General features: G+C 37.0%; 3 protein-coding genes across 3 annotated transcripts; all 3 read right to left on the bottom strand.

Moving 5' to 3' along the window:
• Window positions 1-2,346: 2,346 nt before the first annotated feature.
• Window positions 2,347-8,742, bottom strand: LOC144449813 (transforming growth factor beta-2 proprotein-like). Its single transcript, XM_078140390.1, has 4 exons — window positions 8,011-8,742; window positions 4,724-5,029; window positions 3,736-3,846; window positions 2,347-3,397 (listed from the first exon to the last, which is right to left on the bottom strand). The coding sequence occupies exons 1-4, from the start codon at window positions 8,357-8,359 to the stop codon at window positions 2,859-2,861; spliced, it is 1,305 nt and encodes a 434-aa protein (XP_077996516.1). The 5' UTR covers window positions 8,360-8,742; the 3' UTR covers window positions 2,347-2,858.
• Window positions 8,743-12,520: 3,778 nt separating this feature from the next.
• Window positions 12,521-17,164, bottom strand: LOC144449123 (transforming growth factor beta-2 proprotein-like). The gene is made up of 4 exons (XM_078139587.1): window positions 16,590-17,164; window positions 14,507-14,812; window positions 13,964-14,074; window positions 12,521-13,644 (listed from the first exon to the last, which is right to left on the bottom strand). The coding sequence occupies exons 1-4, from the start codon at window positions 16,939-16,941 to the stop codon at window positions 13,178-13,180; spliced, it is 1,236 nt and encodes a 411-aa protein (XP_077995713.1). The 5' UTR covers window positions 16,942-17,164; the 3' UTR covers window positions 12,521-13,177.
• Window positions 17,165-18,946: 1,782 nt separating this feature from the next.
• Window positions 18,947-27,551, bottom strand: LOC144453535 (RRP15-like protein). The gene is made up of 5 exons (XM_078144849.1): window positions 27,440-27,551; window positions 22,932-23,176; window positions 22,472-22,566; window positions 21,695-21,908; window positions 18,947-19,430 (listed from the first exon to the last, which is right to left on the bottom strand). Exons 1-5 carry the CDS (start codon window positions 27,543-27,545, stop codon window positions 19,293-19,295), a joined length of 798 nt encoding a protein of 265 aa, XP_078000975.1. The 5' UTR covers window positions 27,546-27,551; the 3' UTR covers window positions 18,947-19,292.
• Window positions 27,552-27,697: the final 146 nt, after the last annotated feature.

Here is a 27,697-nt window from a genome sequence, read left to right as displayed (position 1 = left end):
AGGGTGAACGGGGGGGGGGGCGACATTTGATAATTTATCGACAGTGGCGTTTGACAGGCTAAAATATAGTAACAGTTAGCATTGATTGAAATATCTGCTTTGCAAATGTCTATAATCAGCTATGATGTATTAAACCAATAAATAGATCAGTGTCATTCGCGGTAAACCCAAATTATAAATTTTATTGAATGTTGCGGTACAGAACCGAATCTAAAGCGATCAGAGTAAACGAGACGTTGGGATAATTTTGGGAATGTCCATGAGCATTGTAAGAGACAAAAGATACACGTTCAAAGTAATCATCTGGGAATGTATCCTTTTTATTCAGAAAGCTTTCTTTTGTTATGTGCATCGTGTACAACGTTAACAGAAACAGGATCATAGCATGTGAACACAAGGTTACGGCAAGCTAATACAACATTTGTCCAATACGAAAATAAGCTGATGAATGACTATATCTCTAAGCTTTATGATTACACTATCTGCTATCGAGACAAACGAATTTTGTAACTCTAATTTTAGATAATAAAAATACCGCTAATGGCGTTGTAGCACAACTGTAGAGTTTTTAAAAATGTTTATCCATACACGTATGGTAGTCCATGCTAACATGAAGTGTTCATTTGTTGAATGACTATCCAGTTGCCTATCCAACCTTGTTGCTATCTTTACGATATATGCTATCATTTGGCTGTTGCTATGGGCGTGGTCATGTTGTTAGATATAATTGCATACATTTTTGTATGTTTTTGTTCACTTGTGTATGAATTCCTGATATTATCTTTGCAATATACGTGATCATTTGGCTGTTGCTATGGGCGTGGTCTTGTTGCTAGGCATATTTCATACGTTTTTTGAATGTTTATTCAATTGTCTATTAATCCCTGTTATCTTTGTGAAATACACGACCGTTTGGCTGTTGCTATGGGCGTGGTCACTGTTGCTAGGGTATTTGCATACATTTTTCGAATGTTTACTCATTTGCCTACCAGATGATGTTGATATTTGACCAAAATATACTGCCAATTGGTTGTTGCTAAGGGCTTGGTCATGGTCGCTAGGGCCAATTTTCTCAAACTGTTTTGAAGAAAATCTGCAGAATAACACTTTCAGAAGCATCTCGCCAAGTTTCAGACTCGATGACCAAGTATTTTTTGAGATATAAGTTTTTGACCAAAAATGAAAATTTGTACACCTAATTTGCATATCACTCATGGAATCATTGTATGCTTATTATTTCTTCATCCATACATCCCTAGATGCATTCCCATTAAATTTCAGCCCAATCTGCTCAGTTGACTGTAAGATACGTCGTGACGTTTCGCCCTCACCGGCCTCCTCTCATACAAGTGTGACGTCTCTGTCATTTGACGGCCTCTAATCGTGTGCATGCCTGTGATTGGCCGCAACCAGTTCTGGTTGGAAACGCTGGGAAGAGTGCAGTTCGATACAGACCGTGCGTGTTAGGGGTTGGCCGATGTTTGAGGGCGCCCCGTCACGGCGTACCTTACAGACTATCTGCTCAGTAGTTTTGAATTATAGATCGGAGAGGGTTATATGTTAGAAAATGGGATTAGGGGACTCATTTTACTTTCTAACTTTGTATTATTTTTGTTTTTTTGCCATACCATCGCCGCCACCGGTTCCAAATCCCATTGCTGCCATTTGAGCTAGGGTTAGATTAAGGTTAGGGTTACGGTTAGGGTTAGGGGAAGGTACCATAATGTCAGCCCATATCAATCAAATCGCTGCTGACAACCATGTAGTGAAGTAACTCTCAGTTGTGATGTGGGGAGAGAAGTGGGTCTCATAGGAGTAACAACGGGAACAATTGGGTAAGATACTGGGGATAATGTTGTTGCGATGTTGACCTTGGTCCCGACAATGTCGGGAGTGTGCCAATCTAATATTTAGAAGTTTGTGGCCTTCATTTCAGCCAATGAGTTCCAAATACTGGACTGGCACACATTCACTTTCTGGTAGTGATGGGAAACACCAATATCTTTAAAACTTTCAACATGATGGCAGCGGTGGGATTAAGGCCCTTCTATTGATTGTGGGACTCGTGTCCTTTCCATTTTATATAGCATTTTAAACCCTGTTTTTGAACTATACAGGGGAAGGGTCACGTTTTAGAGAAAGATAGTTGAGGGTGGGCAACTTTTTAGCACGGAATCGGGGCGGAACATGTTTTACGCAAGAGCCCGGGCCTGATTTCCCCTGCCCCCCAGTAATTACTGAAGGCTCCCTAAATTGGTGTGATTGAAAACTGTAAAGGTTTTAAAGAATTCACTTTTGCGTTTTTCTAAAGAATTGGTTATAGGAAACACACGACACTTGCTTGAATATATTTTCTTTATTCATTTTGCCGTGTTGCTCGTTACATTCAACACTCCAAACCATCACTGGCATCACCAAAATCGTCACATATAGACAGCAATGTAAGCAGCAGCCATCCGACCTCGGATTATACTATCTGGTCAGATACTATAGTATTATAGGCTATCATATTTTCTCTCTCAAAATTACGTGTGAAGTAACAAGTACAAAAACAACAACATATAAACACTAAAAACAGTAACATATTACAGCATGCGCAGTGGCAAAAAGCAAATGCATGATGCAAAATATGATGAATGTGTAATTTCATGATTCCAGACATGATGTCGTCAACTTTCATTCGTAAGGAGAAGCCCTTTGATAAAGTGGCACTTTGACTTACTTGCAAGGGCGCCCTCTAATTTTGCTTAGGGCATATATATACGCTATACAGACAGTTTCAGTTATAAACATAGAGAATACAGTCCACAGTCAGTCAATAAGGTTCGACTAGCTTGGCCACTACATGTGTAGTGATTCTAACTACACTTACAACTTGTCAGCACCATATGAGTTAACTGACTGATCTTTGGCCTTCTGTTTTCATAATACAAGATAGTGAGCGACTTTAAGCTTTTAGGTACGCAGCATGGCGATGCCGAGGCATCAGGATTGAGACTTTTGTATAGACTTAGAACAGTAGTGTGCTGAGTGTCTTGACTCCACAAGTATGGGCAGTTTCCTCCACAGTAGTTGGCAGTGTAACCCTTTGGTGCGTGTATCCAGTTCCAGCCAAGATCTTTCTCAAAGTCAACGAAAAGTTCTCTAAGGCAACAGTTTGCCTCTGTTGGCCTGTTAAAACAATATGAGGCATCCAAACTACTACGTCTTCTACGTTTGTTATCGTAGTCGAGAGCCGATGCTGGGGGTGACTTGTAGAACACTAATAGATGTGGTTCTTTGCCTTCATACGATTCCTCGACGATTATATCACCCCGTTCTCTTCCTCTTTCTCTTCCTTTATTTCCCTCACTATCTCCGCCTTGTGTCATGCTCAATTCATCTTGTTTTGGTGTTCCTGTAAGAATTGTGAAGAATTGTACACAAAGTCATTTATTTGGTTTCAGGCAAGATTAAACGCCTGGGAGAACTTAGCAAACACGATGGAGTGTTTCTGAATGTAAGATGATGCACAAGTAATGTATAGTATTTGATGCCGTAAGAAAAATGAAAAGTTATAGAACGAAATGTCAGATAACTAGTTACTACAGTAAACAACCTCCGTGTTCTAAGCAATCTGAGGATACCAATACATTGTTGTATATCTGCCATAATCCTTGCCCATTGATCAAATAATCCAGGAAGCGATTGTCCATTGATCAAATAATCCAGGAAGCGATGTACTATAAGACGTACCTGCAATGATCACTTGTAATCTGTCGACTTTGTGGTGAACCACTGTTTCCTTTTGTGAATCGAATTTGAAGCCAGGACAGTGAACTGTCAGTTCTACGCCCATGTTGGAAGCTATAAACAAAGTATAAAAGATAATAACTAATACCAAACATAAATATTTATGGCTTACATATATACTTTCCGGTCAGTCGTGCTAATAAAAAGAGGAAAGAGACGTACTGACTGTATCAAAGAAAAGGAAATCAAAATACGTTCTCTTTATTTGGCTATTAAAGGCTTTATTTTGCTACGCTTGTTTTTTGTTGTTGTTTCGTTTGTTTTTAGGTGTAATACAGTTAGTAGTTCACAAGAGATTGACGTTAAGATCTGTTCTATATCAATCGTAACTTTCGCATGTGTTCACGTAAATGACCAGTGATGATATCAAAGTTTCAGGTTCTAGGGCCTTCAACAGAAGGCGAGATGTATTGTATGTAAAAGCCTAATATATTATGCCACATTGTGCGTGTAGTGCACTTTGTACAATTTTACTGGATGTAGACTGCTTTATTTTCTTTCTATAGTGTTACCTGTATATATTGTACACTAACTCTCAGATCACTATAGAGAACTATAATGGTCTGAGACTAATTGTGGTCTGCTGCTGCTGCTGCTGCTACTACTACTACTACTACCACTACTACCACTGCTGCTGCTGCTGCTGCTGCTGCTACTACTACTACTACTACTACCACCACTACTACTTCTACCAAGACTACTACACAGACTGCTACTATAAATACATGCACGATTGATATAGAATGTGGGACCACAGTGGAAACAAGATTTTAACTTTTCTATGTTATCCAAGCACAATAACGTTTATTTTGACTGTTGTAATTGTTTTCTGTATACTGAATGTTTATTTTATTGTACTGAAATAAATCAAATCAAATCAAATCAAATCATGCTAGCATACATTAGTTGATTGATTGGCAGTTCTTCGTACCTGGATTTATCACCCACTGTTGTAAAACAGTTGTTATATCAAATGATAGCCACCCTCCGGAAGCTGGATTGATAGTTCTGCTGAACAGAAGACGTCCTTCTGGTACCGGAGACCCTGGTAGAGGGGGTAGAAGTTGTTGCAATTCAATTCTCTGTGACGTAGTGGTAGTCCGAGTGTTTGGAATCTGATAAAGGCGGATTTCGGCCCCAGTGAGTGCACTCATATCGATATCACCAAGTGACGAGAGATCGAATTGGATAAATGTACTGTAGCCGGCATCTTGTTTGGGAATTGCATAGGTGTCGTCTGTAAAGTGTACAAGTCAAAGAAAAGTTAAAAGCTTTCACAGGGCTTATTTGCATATTTATCTTATCATAATCCCCAAAATGAATAAATAATCTAATATCAAGGATCCACAACAGTGACGAATGTTTATTTGTATAGAGCCAAACAGTACTGAAATGAAGTCAAGTTTGTCAAAAGCCAATATTTGCCAGCCAGCATAGTTGGGTCCAGCAGAATCCAAGAAGCTGAAAATAATTTAAAGTAATAAGTGAGAGATAGAGTAATGTATAAGGATACCATCAATTTTGACGATAAAATCTGAAACGCCAATTGTTAATACACATCAAAATGTATCACCTGGTCCATTTTACTGAAAATCGCAACTTGTGGTCTTTTTACATCAAATGCCAAACTCAATCCACTACTTTAATTACATGTATTGTATGTCTTGAATTCTAACAAGACATCTCCACAGTGACAAATGACAATAGTACTAGTACTCGTACAAAGTACCGGATTTTCTACTAGTGATAAAGTAAATGTTTACTCGAAACGTGTGAATATTAAAGAGTTTTTTTGTTGAAACTGGTTGTGTCGTCTTACATCAATGCCAAACTCAATCCACTACTTTAAAGACCTGATTTTGTGTTCTTTTCGTCGTCATATTGTAGACAGACTAATCCGTATTTGTTTGACAAACTCTAAGGTCTTTTTAACTAATTAAATATTACTTATGCCCTTTATCTGTCATAATGTTGACACATTGTTTGACATGTACGGGATTAGCAGTCCTCTACCGGAGCTAATATTAAAGTTTGTGTAGCGGGTTATAACCACCTCCTTGTCTGAGTTGCCGCTGAAGTCTTATCAGTATTGGATAGTGTAAGACAAAGGGGGACTTAGAAGGTGTGAATTGGGTTGACCTTTGTAGTTCAAGTAAAACCAGTCCGGCAAAGTCAGAAACCATATGCCTGCACATGGAAGTATAGAGAAGGGGAGCCTCCATGGTCTCAAGAATGAAATGCAAGAGTACGACCCGGACCAAAATAATTTGCCAAAATTACGAGGAGAACTTAATTACGGAGAAAAATAGTTGTGGCGAGTAGTATTAAAAATAAGTCATACTACTGTACCATGAATGGAGTAGTGACTGCACAGTAAGGGTTTAAGGATGAAGGGCACAACTGTTACCATTCAAAAGAAACGGTAAACATTTAAAAAACGAATTTTACACACATCTTCAGATGAGCTACACTATAATATTAGACACGTCTCGTTGTTCAGTCATATCAGGGCTTGTGAATGTTGTATGGCTTATTTCTTCGCCGTGAACACTGCGCATGCTGTGAGTGTCCTCACCCGAATGTGTACACTTTTATCTCAGTTATTATCATCACCTAGCCTGGCAAGGGGTGAGACAGTGTGTACTTTATCTTAATCTAGTCTAGCAAGGGTGAGATGGACTAATCCTGCCATCCTGTGAACTTGTCGGGCATAAGTACAATAGACACCGGTGGAAAGATAAACAACGCGGCTCCGCCTTGTTGTTTATCTTTCCACCGGTGTCTATTGTATACTTGGACACGAACATCCAACAATCACTCGAAATCAAACAACTATACTAGACAACATATTAGCTGTCTAAGATTAGACATATTGACAATGTGATCTAGATAAGGTAAAGACTCTGGGAGTGGTATATGTCATGTGAGTATATACTCGTAATGAGTGCATAGTAAAAGCTGTATGTGACACGAACTAATGACACTTGTCACACCCTTCCAAGGACATTACTAATTTGGTACACAGGAACACATAAAATGATTATCTATGAGAAGATACAGAATCATGAGTGGCCGGAACGATCATCGTCAGACGGAAGTTTGTCGGACATGACGAAGGACCTGCACCTGTCTTGTTTGTGGTCATGAACCCCGAGTGCCGACAGATGTGGTTTCGTTATATATGGATACTTCAAGGGAAACTTCTCATGGATCACTGTACAGGATTGTGGCTTTCTATTATATGTTGTTACTTAATACCGTGCAATGATACTCTTTAGCGTGGTACTGAAGCGGTACGGTTAAACAGATGTTAAGTGTACGTGTCATATTAATGATCCATACATGCTGTTTTCATTTCTATAATGTTGAAGATAATGCACCTTCTAGGACGTAATTAAAATCGATTGGTGCAGACTTACTTCAATTAAAACAATCATTGATACATTTTGCTTTGTTTGCCAGACTTATCTAACAAATTTAATTTTGCTCGAATAGGGATACTCTAAGACATTGTTTTAACTGTGTTCATTATATATATTAAATAGTATCAAACTCGTAGAATAGAGTGCTCGATGCTTGGGTAAGCAGGGCGGGAATAATCAAAGTAAGTTGGTTGGTTGTCTGATGAACGCATTGAGCGTGAAACTCGGAGTAACAACTAAGCACCTCAAGTTCCAACCAACTTACTTTGATTATATATATATATATATATATATATATATATATATGCACGCAGTAATACACATTTTTTCAGAATGAATGTACTTTAATTTTTTTTACAAGTAACCTTTACTGTACAGTTTTCATCATCGTCGTATAGGTCACAACTCTCTATATATACCACGTATTCGCGTATCCAGATGCCATGGAACCATTTCAGTAGCCTGGGACTTATTACTTGTAAAGTCATGCATGCATGCATAGACATTCTACAGTATAGTGTAACAGTTTTCTAAACACTGATATCTGTAAACAATACAAATCAATCTTCCACAGTCCGGGCATTACGATACGAATCGAGAAGTGTGTGCATAATCAGCTCAGTACATGCAAAATAAATGACCTCATCTAAACTATCAATGCAATCACACACCTTATGGAACAGATGAAAATTTGTACATCTGTCTCAATGCTACTCCCAAGATATCATTCATATCATGCAAATGTTAGCGGTTTTAATATTTCGTTGTACATATAATGATAAGATGGATACGTTACCTGTTAACGGCCATTCTGTTTCCATCTCACATCGTATCATCTCACTAGCATAATACTCTTCTTCATCCTCCTCTCGTGAGCATTCGTCTTTTTGATCTCTTTCCTGTTCTCTTAGTAGTGACACTGTTTCGTTATACAAAGTCATAACTTCGTCAGGTACTGTATCCGGCCCGTCATCTTCTGGCGGCTTCTGCAACCCAAGTTTACTTAAAATTTGACCCCGTATAGCATTAATCCTCTTAGTACGGTATTGGTCAAAATGTAAGTCACACGACTCAAGTGTTACAAGTTGAAGGCATAGAGAAATTACAGCCACTGTCGCTAATAAAGTCCTAGACTTCGAAGCCATCTTGAGTAAAAGCTCACGTCTGTGTTTCGTAGACTTCGTGATATGAACTTATCCAAGGGGTAAATGAACTTAATGTGTCAGCCTTGACACAATCGTTCAACGCTTGATTCTTGGTAACTAATGCCTATAGGTCATTCAGGCTATATATAACACACACACCCTTGCCAGGGGTTTGAATATTCTGTCGTGGATTCCCGGGAGAAATTCTCCAGTACAGTATTTTGAGTGGGAGTAGCAGAATTTCCCTGACTGTACAATGGCACTGTTAATTCGTTGAGGAGGTAAAAACTAACAGTGTTGTTGAACCGCATTTGTTTGGAGACACAATCGCCCTACTTATCAAATCAAACGATAAGAGCAAACTGTCAAATAACTTTTGTGAGCTAATGAAAGGTGGATAAGACAACGTAACAAGTCAACTGATAGCGGACTTTTCACAAAATACTAGTATGCAAAGATAGGCATCTTCCAGTCGAAGTAAATGGAATATCCTGAAAGATCTTAGGTTTCCAGTAGACGTGGCCACACGTCTTGCCCCTTGGTCTCTGTATTAATTTTTGAATATCTATATATGGTAGTTCGATGTAAACCGATTCTACGACGTACCACGAAATTCAACTCTGACGGAATTGGTGAATGAACTGCAGACACTTTGATTAATTGTCGTAGTAATTACATGCATGTCGCATTTTTGACGCGATCATTTCCGACATTACGTTCCTAAAGAATGATAGTTTTCGTAGGATTAGATCATTCACCAAGGATGACATTTTTTGTTCATTACAGAATGTAATTCATACTAGCATTCAGCATGATATTCAGTCGCATTTGGAAACGTAGGCAATAGCTGACTTCACACTAAAATCCTAGTGTGTAATACTTTATTTGACTACATGTAAACTTTACGTTAATATGTTCAATCTGATGTAAGAAAATGGTGTTCTAGACAAAACAAACTCCACGTGCTATTCATTTTTGGTAAAAATGCTTTATTTTGCAACCTTTCTCTGTAACTGTAAGAGTGGAGACAAAATATGAAATGGTAGACAACATGAAATGATAGAAACACATTCAACATAAACAAAAAATTGATATCAGAAAATCACGAAATACCAGATTATATAATCACTTTAATTGATAAATTTGGTTTTGGACAGTTAGATTATACCATGCCAACAATGGCAGCCACGTACTTCACGTGTAGCGTTTTAAGTCCAAGTATCAACATGTGTACACATTTGGAGAAGCTGTATTATGTTACAGTCATAATGGAAACGTTAATAATATGTTATAGTTTGAGTTTCGTATTTAACCATTCTTTGACTTTCTTTTTCTTCTTTCTTTTTCTTTTTTTAAAACGTATTTTAAACGTATTTCTGCTTTCTTTATTTTGGTCGGGCTGAAAAGAATTATTTTAAAAGTGTGCATTTCGCCTGTATGACAACTTCATGTTAAGAAAAGTAACCATGACAAAACCTAAATGTAAGCCATGTAACCGACAACAAAATAATACAGTTTGATCTGTTGGCGATACTAGTATGAGTTCCATTACATTATGACTGTGTATTATCAAACTGTGTAAATATTATGCAATCACATTAGTAATATCTTAAGAAATTTATCAATTTCATAGATTTATGGGAGAAAAGAAAGACATTTTTACAGGAGATTTTAATAGTTATTTTCTTGTAATGTGGTGTAGTGCTGTATACGTAGATTCTTTTGTAGCCTGTGTTGTATTTTTTGCCGATTTCAAGGTCAATAAATATCGTCACGCTTTGTGACTTCACACGTGACGTTGTCGGGAATACACGTATTCAGCCTGTCATACGCTTCATCAAGTTCCACTCATACCGGATCACACGAGCACACAGGAAATAGTTCAACATACATAGATTTATGGTTCGCCAGTTACCACTCAAAAACTAGAATGGTCTCTTTTCTCCAATTGGCCCGTGACAGTAGTGTAGTAGTAGTAGTAGTAGTAGTAGTAGTAGCAGTAGTAGTAGTAGTAGTAGTAGTAGTAGTAGTAGTAGTAGTAGTAGTACTAGTAGTAGTAGTAGTAGTAGTGGTAGTGGTAGTGGTGGTGGTGGTAGTAGTAGTAGTAGTAGTGGTAGTGGTGGTGGTAGTAGTAGTAGTAGTAGTAGTAGTAGTAGTAGTAGTAGTATAAAATGTTGAACATTAGTATGTCTATATAAGTATTAGTTGAACCAATCGACCCTAGTAATCCGTGTGATTACATGTAAATCAAAACACATGACTGAATTCTGAAAAGGAAACTGTTACATATCAAATTATGGCCAGAGTAAGTACACAAATTTAGTTATTTTCTTTGTCGTAAAATGAATACTTCGTTTTCGTACACTCCCCATATTATTGAACTTTGACCTCGGTCATGCAATATGATATGTATATAATGTGTAGCGCCATTTATAGGAGGATGACATGATTTGACGTGTTAGAAACATTACAAACCTGCCGATATGTATCTTCTTCATTCATAAGGCTGGAGTCAGAATTTACGGCGGGGGGCGGGGGGTGACTGTCGAGAGATTATTTTGGTCAAAAAAAATTTCGCAGCCCCCCCCCCCCCTTCGCGCTCTAAACAATTTTCATGCCCCCCGAAATGAATCCAAGAATTTTCGTAGCCCCCCCCCCCGGCTGCACATATTTTAATATGTAATTATACATTACCCCCCCCCCTCCACTTCAGAGATGTACATTATGGTACACTACATGACACACTGTAAACTAACATTGGAAATCAACTTCAGCGTCCATACATAACATGCGGAGAGATTTCTTTACAAATAAATGTGGGCTTTGTGAAAAATGTCTCTCATTTGGGCTGTAACCAGTATTTCGAAAAATTTAGCCAGCAAAGTTTTCTTTTTGAATCTTTTAGTTCTCATCCGACAAAAACGATTTTACTTTATGAAATCTGTTGTACCCCACATATCAATGTCGTCAGATCGAGCGATGGAAGTAAATATTTGGAATTAAAATAAATGTTGAGAAAGAGAACTTTGTTACATACTACTTACATACAGATTTTGAATTCATTGATCTCTATGAAACAATAATGGCCAATTCGGGTGGGGGGGGGGGGTCTGAGTTGTGTCATCAATTTGAAACAGGGAACTGAGTAACAGCCTTGGTAGTACATGAAATATTAATTGAATTCACTCATAAAAAGGTGGCACTATTATTGTTCAAATTTATTTCAACACGCCAAAACGATGGGGGGGGGGGAGCGGCTAACTCTGCTGTCATGGCAAGTGTTTCTCCTACAAACAATATAATGTAACTTATAGTGCTTTGTCAAATACATATAGTTCAGTTACTGCCTAGCCTGTTTACACTACGCAAATCACTGATCGCGAAGTAAACAGTCTACAATTACTTTATTCTTGACTTTCACACTTAAAAAATTCTGTGTATGTGGGGGGGGGGGGGGGCGACGCCATGTTGTATGGTATAATGAGAACACAGTTACTGCTGCACTAAAGTCTAAATCATATAATATGTTAGCCAGGAGGTGTAACATAATTTAGGAACGTTTCCTGTGATATCAAAGGACACTTTTAACGTTTGTGGCGTCCCGACTTGTAAATCTTCATACATTATATTATCGGGTGGTATTTTGGTGAATACAAATCCCAGTAATCTATCGACTGAGCTAAAGTGATTGTCGTGTTTTCCTAAATCTGAAGTAATTAAAAATACAAGTTGAGAATTAAACCCAAGTATGACAGTGAATAACATTTGCCTATAAAAGTTGTACATGTTAATGCTCCTTGATTTGATGTTAGATTTGCCTATACCCGGTACCACAGTAAAACGGAAATGTAACTTGAAACCATAGAGAGTTTTCATGAACAATTGTGATGGTATTTGGTCACGTGTCCAATATGTAGTAATATGTCATCACTTATTGATGCCTTTTACAAGGTCATCAACTATGCCAATATTATTTGGTCACCAAGATTCACACACAGAAACCACATCAGACAGGCATGAACACACTTTATTGTGGTAAAGTTATTGAATATAAAACACCATTCGTTGATAGATATATTGGCCAATCCGTTTATTAAACATACACACACGTTCGGTTTTTTACAGGAAATATTTAATCAAAAGTTGCATAATAAAAATAAGTTAGTTTTTGTCATTTTATTTTTAACTAGAACGACTCTGGCTACTAAGTGAAATGTTTAAGAATTATCACACCAGGTAAAGTTAATTGTGTTTTCTTGCTACACGTTTTCTTGTATGATTGAAGTTATGGATATTCTATCATTACAACGAAATTTGAATATTTGGACGAAAATCGTCCTTTTTACAATATTAAACTCAAATAAACCCATGGATTTACATTGTCTGGTACCTAACCATAACTTGACCATATCGCCCAACCCATGCATTTACATTGATGGGTACCTATCCTTGAACCATATTGACTCTTACTTTCAATGTTTATACCATATACAATATAAAGCTGTATCTGTGTTGTGTCTATTATTCAAACATAGTATGCCATGCATTGTTCAGCTCAGTTTTAGGTGAAAATAGCTTGTAACCACAACGCCAATAGAAATCTACTTGTTTACTTTCATGTAACATTTTGGATTCCTCGCTGCAAAATTTAAGTATTCCACTTTGAAATTGTTTTGTACAGTGCAAAGATTTAGAAAACAGTCCTTTGTATACATTGGTGAAATGATCTTGTCTGTCAATCTGTCATCAATTGTTTATAGTCTGTTGTTCTACATAGCATCACCAGTAAATCTACTTTGTTGACTGTTTACAAAGGTTCTAACTGCACCTACAGCTTGTGAGAACCATATCAGTTAGCTGACTAACTTTGGGTTTTCCGCCAGCATAGTAGAGCATAGTGAAGGATTCAAAGGTCTTTGGCACACAGCATGGTGCTGGAGATGCATGTCGATTGTAGTAATGAGAATCAGGACTCGATATGTGAGGACAGCTTCCACCGCAATAGTTGGCATAGTAACCTTTTGGTGAGTGTATCCACTTCCATCCAAGATCATTTTCAAAGTCGACATAGAGTTGTCTGAGACAGCATTTGTCTAAGCTTGGTTCGCTGAAGCAATGGCTGGCATCTAAACTACGTCTCTTTCGTCTCTTGTTAGCCTGTGGTGACTTGGTAAAGGCTAGAAGATATGGGTTCTTACCCTCGTAAGACTCATCGACAGGGATATCGCCTCGTCCTCTTCCCCCCTTTTCTGGCGTTATTGTCAACTCGTCTTGTTTTGGTGTTCCTGTAAGGATGGAAAATAGAAAGTAGTTTTTATTAAATCCCAGGTTATTGTATTAGTATTATTTTATCAGTGGAGACATAAGGATTACATAGGATCTTTATTTTGTTCAGTATCAACTTTTTTTTGTCAAACAATTGTTTTCATCATTCAAATCCAAAACTAGATGTTTGCTAGGTCATCTCAATGTATTGCTGGCTGCAGCTATGCCCACTAAAACTATGGCCATTGGCATTACAGTACAAACGTGTTTGCCTAGATGGTGTTTTATTCTTGGTGTGAATATATGACGGGAAAATATTGGCAATTAAAGACGACTTACCTGCGATGACCACTTGGAGTTTTTCTACATCATGGTGAACCAGCTTTTCACTGTCGGTGTCAAATTTGAAACCTGGGCAGTGAACTGTTAGCTCTACTCCCATATTGGATTCTGAGAATAGAAAATCATAGAAGTCAGATTGAGTGAACGATTATCCAGAGTCAGACTTAGTCAGAGTGAATGATTATCCAAGACAGCAGCCATTAATCAATAGAAAGTGGGTCTAAAAATTACAAATCGCGATTTGAATTGTGTTTCAATACACGCATACATGTAGAGCTATGTATATGTACAATGTCGATAAGGTAAGTTTGGATCATGCACGAAAAAGTTGTAAAATTTCTGTGAATACTAGGAATACCAAAGTACCGTGATAATTAACAAAAGGAATAGCACTGTGTACGATTTTGATAAAGCGAAAGTTTGCATATTCCTTGGATATTGTACTCCTGCTCAGTAGTGTTTTGATTTCAAGGAAAGTCAAAATGTCACATGACAGGACACGAGTTTATTATGACTTCTTGAGATGATTGGTTATCATACCTGGAATGATCATCCATTGCTTAGCAACTGTTGTTACATCAAACGTTATCCATCCACCGGACGATGGGTTGATGACAGTAGTGTCCAGAAGACGTCCACCAGGCACATCAGACCCTAGAGGTGGGGGTTGAAGTTGATACAGTTCTACTCTTTGTGATGCAGTGCTAGCACGTGTGTTTGGGATCTGGTAGAGACGAATTTCAGCTTTAGTAAGTGCACCAAAGTCAACGTCTTCAAGTGGAGATAAGTCAAATTGAATGAATGAACTGTAGCCGGCATCCTGTTTTGGAATGGCGTAAGGGTCGTCTGCAAGGTACAATGATGAAAGAAATCATTCAAGTTAATCATACCACTGAATAATATTAAAGGCCAACGTCATTAATTGTACAACTTGACACACAAGTCCTGTCAATAATTAGTGACTTGGCATTGATTGTTAATGTTCCTAGGATGAAGTGTCATAAATATTTATATTACTTGCACTTTACACACTTCCATTATTGATAAATTTTGATTGTTTTCGTAAACCCGTATCTACGTTAACAACTTTGGTTTATTGTTTCGCCTTCGAACCCTTGGATAAAATTACAAGCTGTGCCTGCAATAGGGAGGATTTACATTTGTTCATTCAGTAATATCATTTAAATCCCACTTTTTTCACTTCCTATAAAGTGTATCAGATCTCGTCTACTCTTTGCAAGAAAATCCATCAATGTTGTAATAGCACTTCGATTCAAAGTTTATCGAATCACTGTAGACTCGAACCCCTACAAACTGTGTCTTGGACATATTGTTTATTGGTGCATAGGTCATGTGACAAAATCCAAACGCTGACAATAGGTACTCAAATTCCAGTGCTGTTTGGTGAAGACTCGTACAAATGAGTGGTAGCAACACAACGAGGGGCACACGACTTGTTGCACTGCCAACCAAACTAGCTCGGTCCAGTTCTGCCATATCCTGTCGAAGTCTTGAAACTTGACACGGAACGTACCATCCTCATCAAATAGACGGAACTTTGATCAACAGACGGAAGTTGAGGTTTCGGACGTGACGATGAACTTGCACACGTACAGCTGTGGTTTAATATAAACTTTTGTAGGCCCTGAGTTACTACATGACTTTAAGATTGAGTCATTACATGTACAGTAGTATTATGATAACAATATTGGAAATATTGTAATGTCAGACAGTATTTAACTTTCTGACACAGAGTAGGGAATGATGACCAAAATGACACTTTTAATAAATCATCCGTCTCGTGGTGGACAGTGAGGTTTCATCAAACACTGAATTTATAATTCATACATTATGAAGCAGGGATCGATCAAATTCGTGGCCATTCGTCCAATAGCTCATCTTTTGTCTTGGCACAATGGTAACATGGACATATATGATATGAAATGTGACATGATATATGCGGTGATATGATATGATATATGACAGGACATGACACAATCTATCTTGTATGACATATGATATGACGTATTTGTGAAAGAGAACATGATGTTTTAGAAATGGTGATTTGTACATGTATTATAGTAATACAGCAATCACGTTTACATTGTAAACATACATACAACATAGTAATACAGTGATCAAATAACACACTCTGTTTCTTTATGACAATGAAACAATAAAATGACTAAGATAGCACTATGACACGATACCATAGTGAATGTAAGGGATGTAATCCAATGGTCTATCTTTCTGTTTATTTGATTCTTAGCCTTTAAAGACTGAAGATTCAAATGTTGAACTTATACAAAATGTGACCGTGGGAATTGGTCCTTCTCAGACCTTCATCACACATGGTGAATGTATACGGGGATATTGTTTGACAGCTTTAAGCTTGGATATTTGTAAATGATACATATAAATTCCTCAGTTCAGGGACTTCATGTGGTTACAAGAGCGATGTCAGCAAAACTGGAAGTCTATGTACATAATTATTTATATTTTCATCAGTCATTTTAAATGATTACAGATTAGTCTCAACACAACTGAACGAATGTGTTGCAATTGTTTAATTTTAATTAACTTATATAAAATACATCGGTGCATATTAACATGTTTTAATTACCTGATTCTGGCCAGTCAGTTTCTTGCTCACATCGTATCACTTCGGTAGCGTATTGATTGTCATCATCATCATCCCCCACTGGACATTTATCATTCTGCCCAGAACCCTGCTCTTTAAGAAGTTGTTTCGTTTCGTTGTACATTGCTATAACATCCTCTGGTACAACATCTGGTACGTCAATCACCGGGGCAACCGGCAGTCCAAGTTTGACCAAAATTTGTTTACGGATTGCTTCGATTCTCTTAGTTTTGAACTGATCGGCATCTAAATCACACGACTGCGGTGTCACAACTTGAAGGCACAGAGAAATAACGGCTATCGCCGCTAATAAAGTCCTAGACTTTGTAGCCATCTTGAGAAGACGCCTAGTATGTGTAAAAAGTTCGTGGTACTGCAAGGTTCAAGGGAGTAAGTGCTTTGGGTTGTAAGCCTTGACGCGAAACCTTGGTGTTCGATACTTACTTTAAAACATCTAATGCTTATGGGTCACTTAGCACAGCTTTATATACACTTCAGATAAGTTTAGCCAGGGTTTGGTATATATTATCGTGAAAACTGTCTGATAAATTCCCCGGGAAATCAAATATCAAATGTTTCGTATTGGGGTCGGGTTTCCTGGACCAAACTAACATTAAATTCGTTAAAAGAAAGTGCCGTTCAATTTGTGCGCAGGGGGTGAAGTTAAGTCAAATGATACCAGTAAACAGTTCACACAGTTTATAAAGTCATTAATAAACACCATAACCTGGCTACAAACAAAATGGAAAATTAACATTCCATAGAAAGCTAAAACTATTCTGACAAAACACTTTAATGCACGGATTTTGAACAACTGTGTTCGATCTGCCCTCCTCTCCAGACGAATGGAATCTCCCACAGAGCCCTATGACACTTCTTGGTAATAGCTTCTTATTTATATATATATCGCCTATATATGGTACTCGAGTTTACACAGATCAAAAGGTGACGGCTTTGACGTTGGACGGAAGATGACGATGTCGTCGGAACTACACCTTATGGTTTTACTGATTAGCGTAATAATTGCATCGCTGTTCCGACGGATTTACTTCCGACACAACGTTCCATACCAATGATACGCTTTAAGGATGCTGTTTGATTAGGAGGAAAACCACCTAAACGGAAGAGAGAACTAATTATTTGGAAAAAGCTGATGACGTTGTAGGATGTTGTAGTATCAGGCCTGCAATCTGTATGGCATAATAGGCTCACAGATTTGTCAGTCACTTTGAAAGTACATGCAGTATATTAATTTATGTGCATCCTTACAGAGTTTATACATGGGGTGGGGGTATTTGCTGCATAAACTTACTCAACATCACACCTAAGATGCGCTAACAATGACAGGGAACTGTGAATCTTTATGCCATCTGAGGTATGCATCAACATTAGTATTATACTAGATAAGTTTAAATGTCATTTACTAAGTATTTTTGTAAATCATTGAGTAAAAAATGTTTGTAGACTTAAGTTTGTGCATGGGGAGAGTCATGAAAGTGTAATACCATTGTTCTATGAATTAAACAGGAAACAGAGTAAATGAATATAAAAAATACTGCCATCCAATGTCTGTCATACACATGCAGTGAGAGAAATACACTTCAAGCATGAAAACATCCCTACAGGATAATGGAACATCCCATGGACTTTGGCCAAGTGATTATGCAACATTATAGACTTCCACTGTAAAGGGCTGACTATTTTGATGGCAAATCACTTTTTTGGGCATAACTTGAAAACCACTGATTGGATCACTCATTTTAACACTTTCTCATCTAGACACCCAAAGTAATATATAATGTCTCACCAATTTCAAGGCAATTGGTCAGGTGGTTTTTGACTTCTAGTCATTTACACACACACACACACACACACACACACACACATGTACGTACACACATTTTAGTTAGATCAAAGTACTGCACAGAATAAGTACACTATAGTTTGTGCCATTAATGTGTACCTTGCCCTCATTTTAACATTGCTTAAAAACTGCATGATTTATCTCACATTTTAAAACTGAATATGATGTGGTTTGTTGAACTTGAAATGTGGTCAACACCAAAACACTATCTAATCACCCAACCCAGTTCCAAAAACATACACAATAGTTTCATGATAGCACTTGTAGACACCCGTTGGTTCTCCACGGGGTGGATTCAATCCCTGTCACATCCTCTACATTCTTGCCTTATTACATTTTTCTTGAACAGCATTGCACGGACATACCAGTGACATCATACTGTCATTTGACATGGCCAAACTAATTTATTCATCAATCTATCAAAATGTATTCACTGAGTGGCAGAGGCACTGAAATAAAATAAACTCTACCCATTCTTTACTTTCAGTACATGTTATCTATAATTGTTTCATTGCATATTTTATCACACCACATGGCTTGTAGCACAAATCAAATGGTTGTTGGACAATGGGTTCAGTATGTGGAGTTTATTGTGTAATGTGATCTCTTACATGTAAGCATATAGTGAATGGCATGTTGTTATGCCTTCTATTTCGTGAACATACCACATTTCACCACATCACATCATACACAGCTCCTCATCTAAGATGATGAACATACAAAACTAATATTCAATAATTTCATGTCATAACTTAAGTTACAGCTGGGTCATCTATGTGTGATCCTAATAAACAATTTATTCAATGAATAAATCAAAATTATCAGACATCATCATTATCATCACTATCATTGTCCTTGTCATCTTCATCACTGTCACTTTCTTTATCCCAGTCTTTCATCTTGGCACCCATCATGAAATCATCTCTGAGAATACTCCAAGCTGGACCGCTTTCCTCTTTCTGTAGTGAAAACAGATGTGATTATGTTAGAGGCCTTGTTACATGATAAGCTACGATATGGAGTGACTAACATCCTAAGAACTTGGATTGTTACAGCCTGCTGTACTGTGTCTGACACCATAAACTACACACATATGTACTTTATGTCAGACATATCACCATGACATTGCCTGGCCACAACCCATACCTACCCAGTATAAATCAAATCACGTTTAAAGCCAGTCTGTTTGTTGTCGTACATGTAAAGTTTATCTCTGGAAAAGCTGTTCTGAGTATTGCTCTAAATGACTAACCAACTGTTTGACCCTGTGATAAAACAAGACTGTATAGAAATTCATTGAAATGCATAGCATCCACTTTGTGGAACTCAATACTTAGGACAGTGAGTGAAAGTGGCAATGACAAACAAATACCAAGGTTCAATAACCAATGCTCAGTTACACAAATTCCAATATAGACACTCTATACCATGTCTCTGTGTACACACTATACATCATGTCTCAATCTTTTCATGATACATTTAATACCAATATGCTCTTTAATGGCGTTTTTTTCTCATTATACTTTGGTAACACATTTCATTGTATGTAGGGTATATGTTTGTCTTAATTTGTGCATGTTGGTGTTTCTATGTTATTTTTTCATTTCAATCAGTCAAAAAATGTTTCAATATCAACTAAATAAAAGTGACTAGTGATGAGATAAACATCTCTACATGTGTTCTTTACAAAACTTGTCTTGATATTCACTGATTGAGTGCAGTGTTGGGTTACATGACCTACCAACTATTTGATATGTAACATGACTCTTAGAGTCTTAGTTAGTATTATACCACAAAACATGAATACTTCACAGACATTTTATGGCAAGTCAGCGGTGTCAACAACATACAGTAATGTACATCAAAGAAGAAATTCAATTAGAAAGGAACTTGTTATGGATTTGTATAAGTAATACATCATGTATTTTTTTACATCATGGGTGGGACTTTACTTTCTTGATTTCACTATGTGTTTCATTATGAAATTTTACTGGACCAGACAATTATCAAAAATCAGTAATGTAAGCAATACTGTGGAACGTAACTAATACTATGGTATTCAGAGCCTGTCATAACTCAAAGTTGATGTAGGGAAAGTAAAAAACAATCCATCATTGATGACATAGCCCCTAACTAGTGTGTTTTATGGCAAAGTTATTGTGCAAATTTGAATGGTGTCTCTAGACACAGAACTTAATAATTCATTTACCAGTCTGCTATTTGACTTTGAACATAGGGTCAAAGTCAAAGGTCAAGGTGTAAAAAGAAAGCTGACATTTGGGGTATAGACATTTAAATGGAGCCTTTGTTTATTCAACTTCTTGCGTTAACATAGAAAGAAATATTTTGGTCATTTCACCTTGAAATGTTTGTCAAGGCCAAAGGTCAATGTCTCATTAGAAAGCTCATCATTGACAATGTGAGGGTAGACACTTGAATGATGTCCATATGTACCAAACATTGGAGATAACAGGCAAAATGTACTTTTCTACTACAAATATGGCCACCATTTTGCTTTACAGGTCAAGGTCACAAAATCACTCGACTTGCATATGTCTCACATAGTCAACCCAAGTCATGATTAAAATATTATCACTTAAAATGTTTCAATCAAAAATCTATGAAGATAACCAAAATTTGGCTATTTCACCAAGTAGTTTTTGAGATACAAATTTTTTGACTGAAATTTACATTTTAGACCTAATTTGCATATCACTGATGAGATCATCATGAGCTGAGTAATTCTTCATTACAGCACATCCAACCAAATTTCAACCAAATCTGCCCCGCAGTTCCAGAATTCAAGATTTTTTACCAAAAAAGACACACTTTAGACCTAATTTACATATCGCTGATGGGGTCATCAAGTAGACACTTCTTTATCTACACATCCAAAACATTCACACCAAATTTCAGACCAATCTGACCAGCGGTTTTTGTGTTTATATTTCTTAAAACCAAAATCAGAGTTTTTGACCCATGTCACATACCTGTGGTGGGATCATATTTGAACAATTTTGCAATTAGACACCTAAAGTCATACCCCAATCAAATACCAAGGCAATTGGTTCAGTGGTTTTTCACTTATGTTGTTTACATACAAACAGACAGACAGATACAGAGAGATGGATAGACACTTTACCATGCCTATAGCACTACTGAACTTCAGTTCAGTTGTGATAAAAAAACAGTAATACATGTATACATAAAGTCATGATCTCACCTCTTCTATTGATTCTTTCCTTTTCTTGAGAACATCTGTGGTAGGTTTAGAGATGACATTTACAGAAGTACCTTTGAGAAGATCTACAAAATCACCCTTTGTCATTGATGCCATGACTTTACCTCTCTTCCTTTCTGAAGGACCAACTTGTTGTAATTTTTTGTCAAGTGTTTTCTGTTGTTTTTTGACTGCATTAAATAACTGAACGACTCCCCTATAAGATAACATACACAAATGAGAAATTCTTTAATATGCAATAGTGAATAAAGTGTTAAAACATTTAAAACACTATATCACTGCCATAAAGATTAAAAACCAACTTTCATAAAAAGTTTAATCTAGATGTTTCCTTATTACCACTTGATAGAAATCATCAAATGGTTTATTATCTTTAGACTGAATAGCCTTATTACATTATTATTTCCCCTGACATAACCCTAAACCTATGTACCAAGTCCCCATACAACTGGGTTGACTGGAACACATTGTGAAACAACTGGCAGTGATGAGGCTCAAACCAAAAATCTGCAAATTACAAACTAACCACCATGTTCCCATTTTACATATTCAATATAATAATACTAACAATTTCCAATCTTCACACCACAATGTATGTTGAATTCCATTGCTTGGTTTACTTTATAGATCAGGTCAGTGAGGGCAGAGCAACACAGTGTATCTTACAGGCTACAATGTACACTTTATGTATGGAAAATGTTAATATTTACGTAAAATGGATTTTAAAAAGGACAAAAGGATAGTGAAACTTCCAAATACCTTGTTGCAATCCTCTGTAATGATTTTTCATGTTCCTTTTCTGTGACTTTTGGTCTCACCCTAGCCATCTCCTCCCAATTCCTCTTCTGTGTTTTCTAATAAAGAAATAATGAGGACAAATGACTACAAAGATTTATTCAAGCATTGTCAGTAGCACTTTTACAAACAAGAGAAAACAGCTATTTTTTTTATTTCATAATAATTTTTAATAATTAATTTTCTTAAACTCTATGGAATTTGTGACTGTGTTTGGAAAATAAGCTGTATAACTGCCAGAAGAAATATTTGATCACACACATGAGATTGATTACAGAGAAGAACGGATGCAATATACTTTTAATATATTGCCATGCATGCAAAATGGTTAAAATAATAGCATATCTTTCATGAGGAAACTGGTTCAGTTTACATGCCAAACGTGCCAATTTTTACCTTTACTTCAATAGCTATAACCAATTACCTTTAGTCTAACATCTACTACTTCTTCTTCTTCTTTCTCTCTGAGTTTCTTTTTTAGACTTCTGTCTTTTGAAAGTATTGTAGCATTGGACTGTTTTCCTAAAATTTTCGACATAGCATCTGCCCATCCAGACTTGGTATCCACTGTACCTTCTGTTGGATCATCTCCATTTTCAGGGACTCTATCATCCATATTAGCCATGTCTTTGTCATCTTCATTTGATATATCATTTGCATTGTCATCCCCTGTGCAGTAGAATGAATATTGCATATCACACTGAACAATAACGGTAACTTTAAAGCATTTGACTCTTTTTGTTCTATTTCCTGGTGTAATTTGTAATGTGACTAACTTTTCTTTTTATACTTTACACTTTCTACGGGTACTTTTTTCTTTTTCTCATTTCTGTATTTTCTATCTATAAACATGTGATCAAGCTGTACATATACATTCTACAGTGTACAATACTGCTATTAGTGTGACTATGTTCTGCTTTTACACTGATATATGATCATAACATCCACAGTGGTAAACATGATATGGGTATATATGAGTCACTGAGTTCAAGTGTATTTACAGCATCAACATTGTTTAGCAGTGAAATACAGAATTTTGATATCTTCATTTTGTTTCATCAAAAGAAATGTAGGCAAATGGTTCCAGAAGGGGGAGCTTCATCATGTGATGAGCTAAATGTGTGAATCGGACACATTGAAAACATTAGACATGCTATACTGTAGTGATAATAAAAACTAAAGTTCATTTCATGCTTGACACAGGCAGGCACACAAATAAACTAAACCAGTCTGAGATGATTTGGGTCACTGCCCTCATATAAATATATACACACAATCGTTTTCATCGAGATAATACTGTACATTACAAATACAAGACATTCCAGAAACACATATCTGTATATACAATGTAATCTTTATAATTTCACTACAGTTGACACTAGTCTCAAGGGTTCAGCCATGGGTCCGCTTATGTAATCACACTCACTATCCAATGAGTGCATTATACATGTGTTGTGCAGTAAGGCCTGGATCTTTCAAGCTAAATTGACACTAGACACCTTAATGCCTAGACTTATGCTACAGTCATTAATATAAGCAGCACTACTTTAAACTCTAAGTGTAACCAATGCCCCCCCCCCCCCCCCCCCCCCATACAAAACTTTATACAGTACCCATCAATAAATTATTAAAAACATATGGGTAAAATTTGAACTGACAAACACTGACCTCTGCTTGTATTAATTTTGAAGAAAATTTTGCCTTGCATGAATCTTTATTTCTGTGAAACATACCTGTGCCACATAGTGTTTCACCTCTAGACTATGGATGTAAGCTTACTTTGTGTCTAAATTATTACCGACTTTGGTGATCAGTAGACTCTAAGATACAGCACATGTATCAGTATGTCATATTGTTCAAAGTCAAAGGGCAAGGTCTCAAACAAAAGGTTTACACTTAATAGTATGGGGATAGACACTTGAATGGAGTCTCTATGTTGAGTTATGCAGTAAATTGTGATAGTCCACTACAAAATATGGGCATCATTCAGTCAAAAAGTTACATGAGCACCAAAAGTAATTATGTATATATTATATATTTCTTTTCTTCTCTTGTTCTGCACAATCTTTAGACATCATTCTGACCATACATAATACTAGACTTTCTGATATATGCAAGAAAATAGCTTGAATTTGATCATTGAGTCAGAAGGTCGAGGTCAAAGGTCATTTCTTACAAGAAAGCTTGCATGTGATTATACAGGGTTAGACACTTGAATGGTCTATGTATTGAAGTTTTTGAGTTTATTACTCAGTTAGATATAAATGTATAAAGAAATGAATTGTCTCTATAGTCACTGCATGATGCTAGTACATTGGGGAATGAGAGCTTTGTATTCATAGTACTACAACATACTGATTTGAAATTCATAGTGCTTTTGAAACACTTGGACCTGGTGTGATAACTACATAGTTTGTCTCATGAGGGCGCTATTTTGTGTGAATGTGTCACTTCATAAAACGTAGTGTAGGTACCACGCAATTCAACAACAATACTAATGGATATCAAAATAACGGTGTCTGTAACAAGTTGTATATATACATAATACATGTACAGCTCAACTTCTAACCCTTTGTTGCTAAGAAACACAACTACCTGTAGTAAATATATTAAATTGTAATAAAATATGTTGATATACAATAATACAAAGTATTATCAACAAGTGTACAATTTCTCATTTATTTGTTCTGTGACTGTATGGTAGTAACTGAGTTAGACCATCAAGTACATTTTATCTCTGTGACGTACAACTGTCAGTAATTTAACAAAGAAACATGAATTTCCTAAAGTGGTGTGACATTGATGTACAGTGCCCAAACAACATTGCCACCAGGAAGGGGTTTTACAAAAGTACAAGATTTGCTCTAGGACCAACTGTGGAACGTCAGCCTACTTAACTCAGTGAGCTTCATCATATTACTGTTGGGTTTAACAGTTGATCATAAAGACCACTGTGGCATCTTAGGACTGTACTAATGGAAACAGTGTAGCCTTGACCCTAGTCTGATTCATCACTTCCCTAGGCCCTCCACTCTATTTCAGTGATAAGACATACTAGTTAATACCCTTTCTATTCCAAGAAACTTTTTAGATCTTTTCATGCTTGTACTCTAAATGAAATTTATGTGGCACCCCAAGCCATGGTGCAGCACTGTATAATGTCTTCACTATGGAATCATAGATGCTGGAACAAAATCTATGATGGAGTGAATACCGAACTAAACAAGTATACAGATATCTAATATACTAACTTTCTTACATAAAACTTCAGTACTTAGCAATATTATTTTAGCAGCTTTTAATGTAAAATTATGCTTATCTAATAGATAACGTTAGTATATTTATGAAACACCAAACCCTGCCCTTAGTAATTTAAACTCAGACAGGGTGAGAATGCCCGATTTGGTCAATTGGGCATACATGTACTTACATGTACCCTGTCAATTTGCAATTCAGGAAGTTTATTTTAACACCTAAGTCTTTAATCTGAATGTATGACTTTGAGAATGACAGCATCCCATGGTTCAGGTTCTCAGCTGTTCTACTAAATAACCCTAATCCTACCACAGTGGCAGCCTCATCATATCTATGTTCTGATTGGCTGCTTGATTTGCGTTATATAGTATCAGCTGCATACTGTTTGTACTGAGACGTGAAAAGAGCAATATGAACCAAAGAAGTGTCAGTTTAAAAAACTTTGATAAGTTTTCACACAATACCACTATGGTGCCTGTGCTTTCTAGTCAATTGGACCCACGTCAATTGGACCCACGTCAATTGAACCCACATCAATTGGACCCACGTCAATTGAACCCACGTCAATTGAACCCACGTCAATTGGACCCACGTCAATTGGACCCATGTCAATTGAACCCACGTCAATTGAACCCACGTCAATTGGACCCACGTCAATTGGACCCACGTCGATTGAACCCACGTCAATTGGACCCTGACTCAATATATCTTTACACAAGCAACTTGATGAACTTTAACTTTTCAATTTTATTACTTGGTTGACGAAGTCACGGAAAATCAGTTGAAATTGACTGGATTTAATGTGTACATGATTATATTGTGAATTCGGCTCTACTTGATAACTGTACTTAGATTCAGATCAACATTACAACACTGACTCGCCAGTGCATTGCATGCGAGGTCACATTTTGCCGTGTCGATACTATGATCAGACTAAATTAATAACAGCTCTTGTGCATGATGAATCCTTACACAGGCAAAAAATACAAGTCCAAACTTAACAAACTTTAATAGCAATCAGGAGATTTGTTCACACATCTATTGGAAAAAATTCCCAATGATAGGGTTTGGGACAGCTCTTAAATATCTGAGCTGTGGTAAGCTTAATAGCAGGGGCAATAACTGACATGTAATCAGACATGCAGAAGCCTAGCTGGAATCCATGCGAATGGGGGTTTTGAATTGGTTATTTCACCATGGGGAAATCAAAATTCCAAATCCCCCAATTCACCTGGATTCTGAGCTATTATATTAGTAGTCCTGCTTGCAGACGGAGTAAGGTGGGGGTCCATTCTTAATACATTGTCCCTCTCTTCGCGGTGTTGAGGAACATTATTAGTATCGCGTTCCGTATACCGTCTCAGCATCTGTAAGCAGGACTAATATATTAGTATTTTCCTGTTGTATTGACTAGTTGAATCATAGACAGTAGAGTCTGTGATTGAACACATGATGGTATTGTTAATAGAGTTCCCACAGAAGTTGACAAAAGTTCACGCCATTCCATAGGCAAATCATAAACCCTGAAGTGAGTCTGTGGTCAAATGAACTCTGGCAATGGTCATGCATGTTCAATGGACGGAGCACATGCACGTGTGCGTATTTGACTTGTCTTGTGAAAACCTATAAATTTCAATGGTACTTAAATGACATAGTACAGGACATTCTGATAATCACCTTCAATATCGCTTTCTACATCTGCTTCACTGCCAGAATCATATGTTACTTCGACGAACGACTTCGTCTTTCTGGTCTGTGTTTTTGCTTTCGTGGAGGCAGCCATCTTAGTTCAATTTGTAGTGGTTGCGCAAGTTTGTTGCGCATAATGACGTAAGCGGAAGTGGAACGCACAGGGCACACACACATGTCATGTTGATCATGTTTTGTTTTACTACTCTAGTACACACGCGTTCGATCAACAGTTCATGCACAAGT

Source organism: Glandiceps talaboti, chromosome 2 (genome assembly GCF_964340395.1).
Source record: "Glandiceps talaboti chromosome 2, keGlaTala1.1, whole genome shotgun sequence".
NCBI lineage: Eukaryota > Metazoa > Hemichordata > Enteropneusta > Spengelidae > Glandiceps > Glandiceps talaboti.
This window is presented reverse-complemented; position numbering and strand designations above follow the sequence as displayed.

Excerpts from the sequence above, each read along its gene's own strand:
- LOC144453535 (XM_078144849.1), bottom strand. The coding sequence starts at position 27,545 with ATGGCTGCCTCCACGAAAGCAAAAACACAGACCAGAAAGACGAAGTCG. Across the intron at positions 22,567-22,931 it reads TAGTAGATGTTAGACTAAAG|AAAACACAGAAGAGGAATTG; the intron begins GTAATTGGTTAT and ends TTTCTTTATTAG. Across the intron at positions 21,909-22,471 it reads TTACAGAGGATTGCAACAAG|GGGAGTCGTTCAGTTATTTA; the intron begins GTATTTGGAAGT and ends GTTATCTTATAG.
- LOC144449813 (XM_078140390.1), bottom strand. The coding sequence starts at position 8,359 with ATGGCTTCGAAGTCTAGGACTTTATTAGCGACAGTGGCTGTAATTTCT. Across the intron at positions 5,030-8,010 it reads AACAGAATGGCCGTTAACAG|ACGACACCTATGCAATTCCC; the intron begins GTAACGTATCCA and ends TACACTTTACAG. Across the intron at positions 3,398-3,735 it reads ATTACAAGTGATCATTGCAG|GAACACCAAAACAAGATGAA; the intron begins GTACGTCTTATA and ends CAATTCTTACAG.
- LOC144449123 (XM_078139587.1), bottom strand. The coding sequence starts at position 16,941 with ATGGCTACAAAGTCTAGGACTTTATTAGCGGCGATAGCCGTTATTTCT. Across the intron at positions 14,813-16,589 it reads AACTGACTGGCCAGAATCAG|ACGACCCTTACGCCATTCCA; the intron begins GTAATTAAAACA and ends TGTACCTTGCAG. Across the intron at positions 13,645-13,963 it reads ACTCCAAGTGGTCATCGCAG|GAACACCAAAACAAGACGAG; the intron begins GTAAGTCGTCTT and ends CCATCCTTACAG.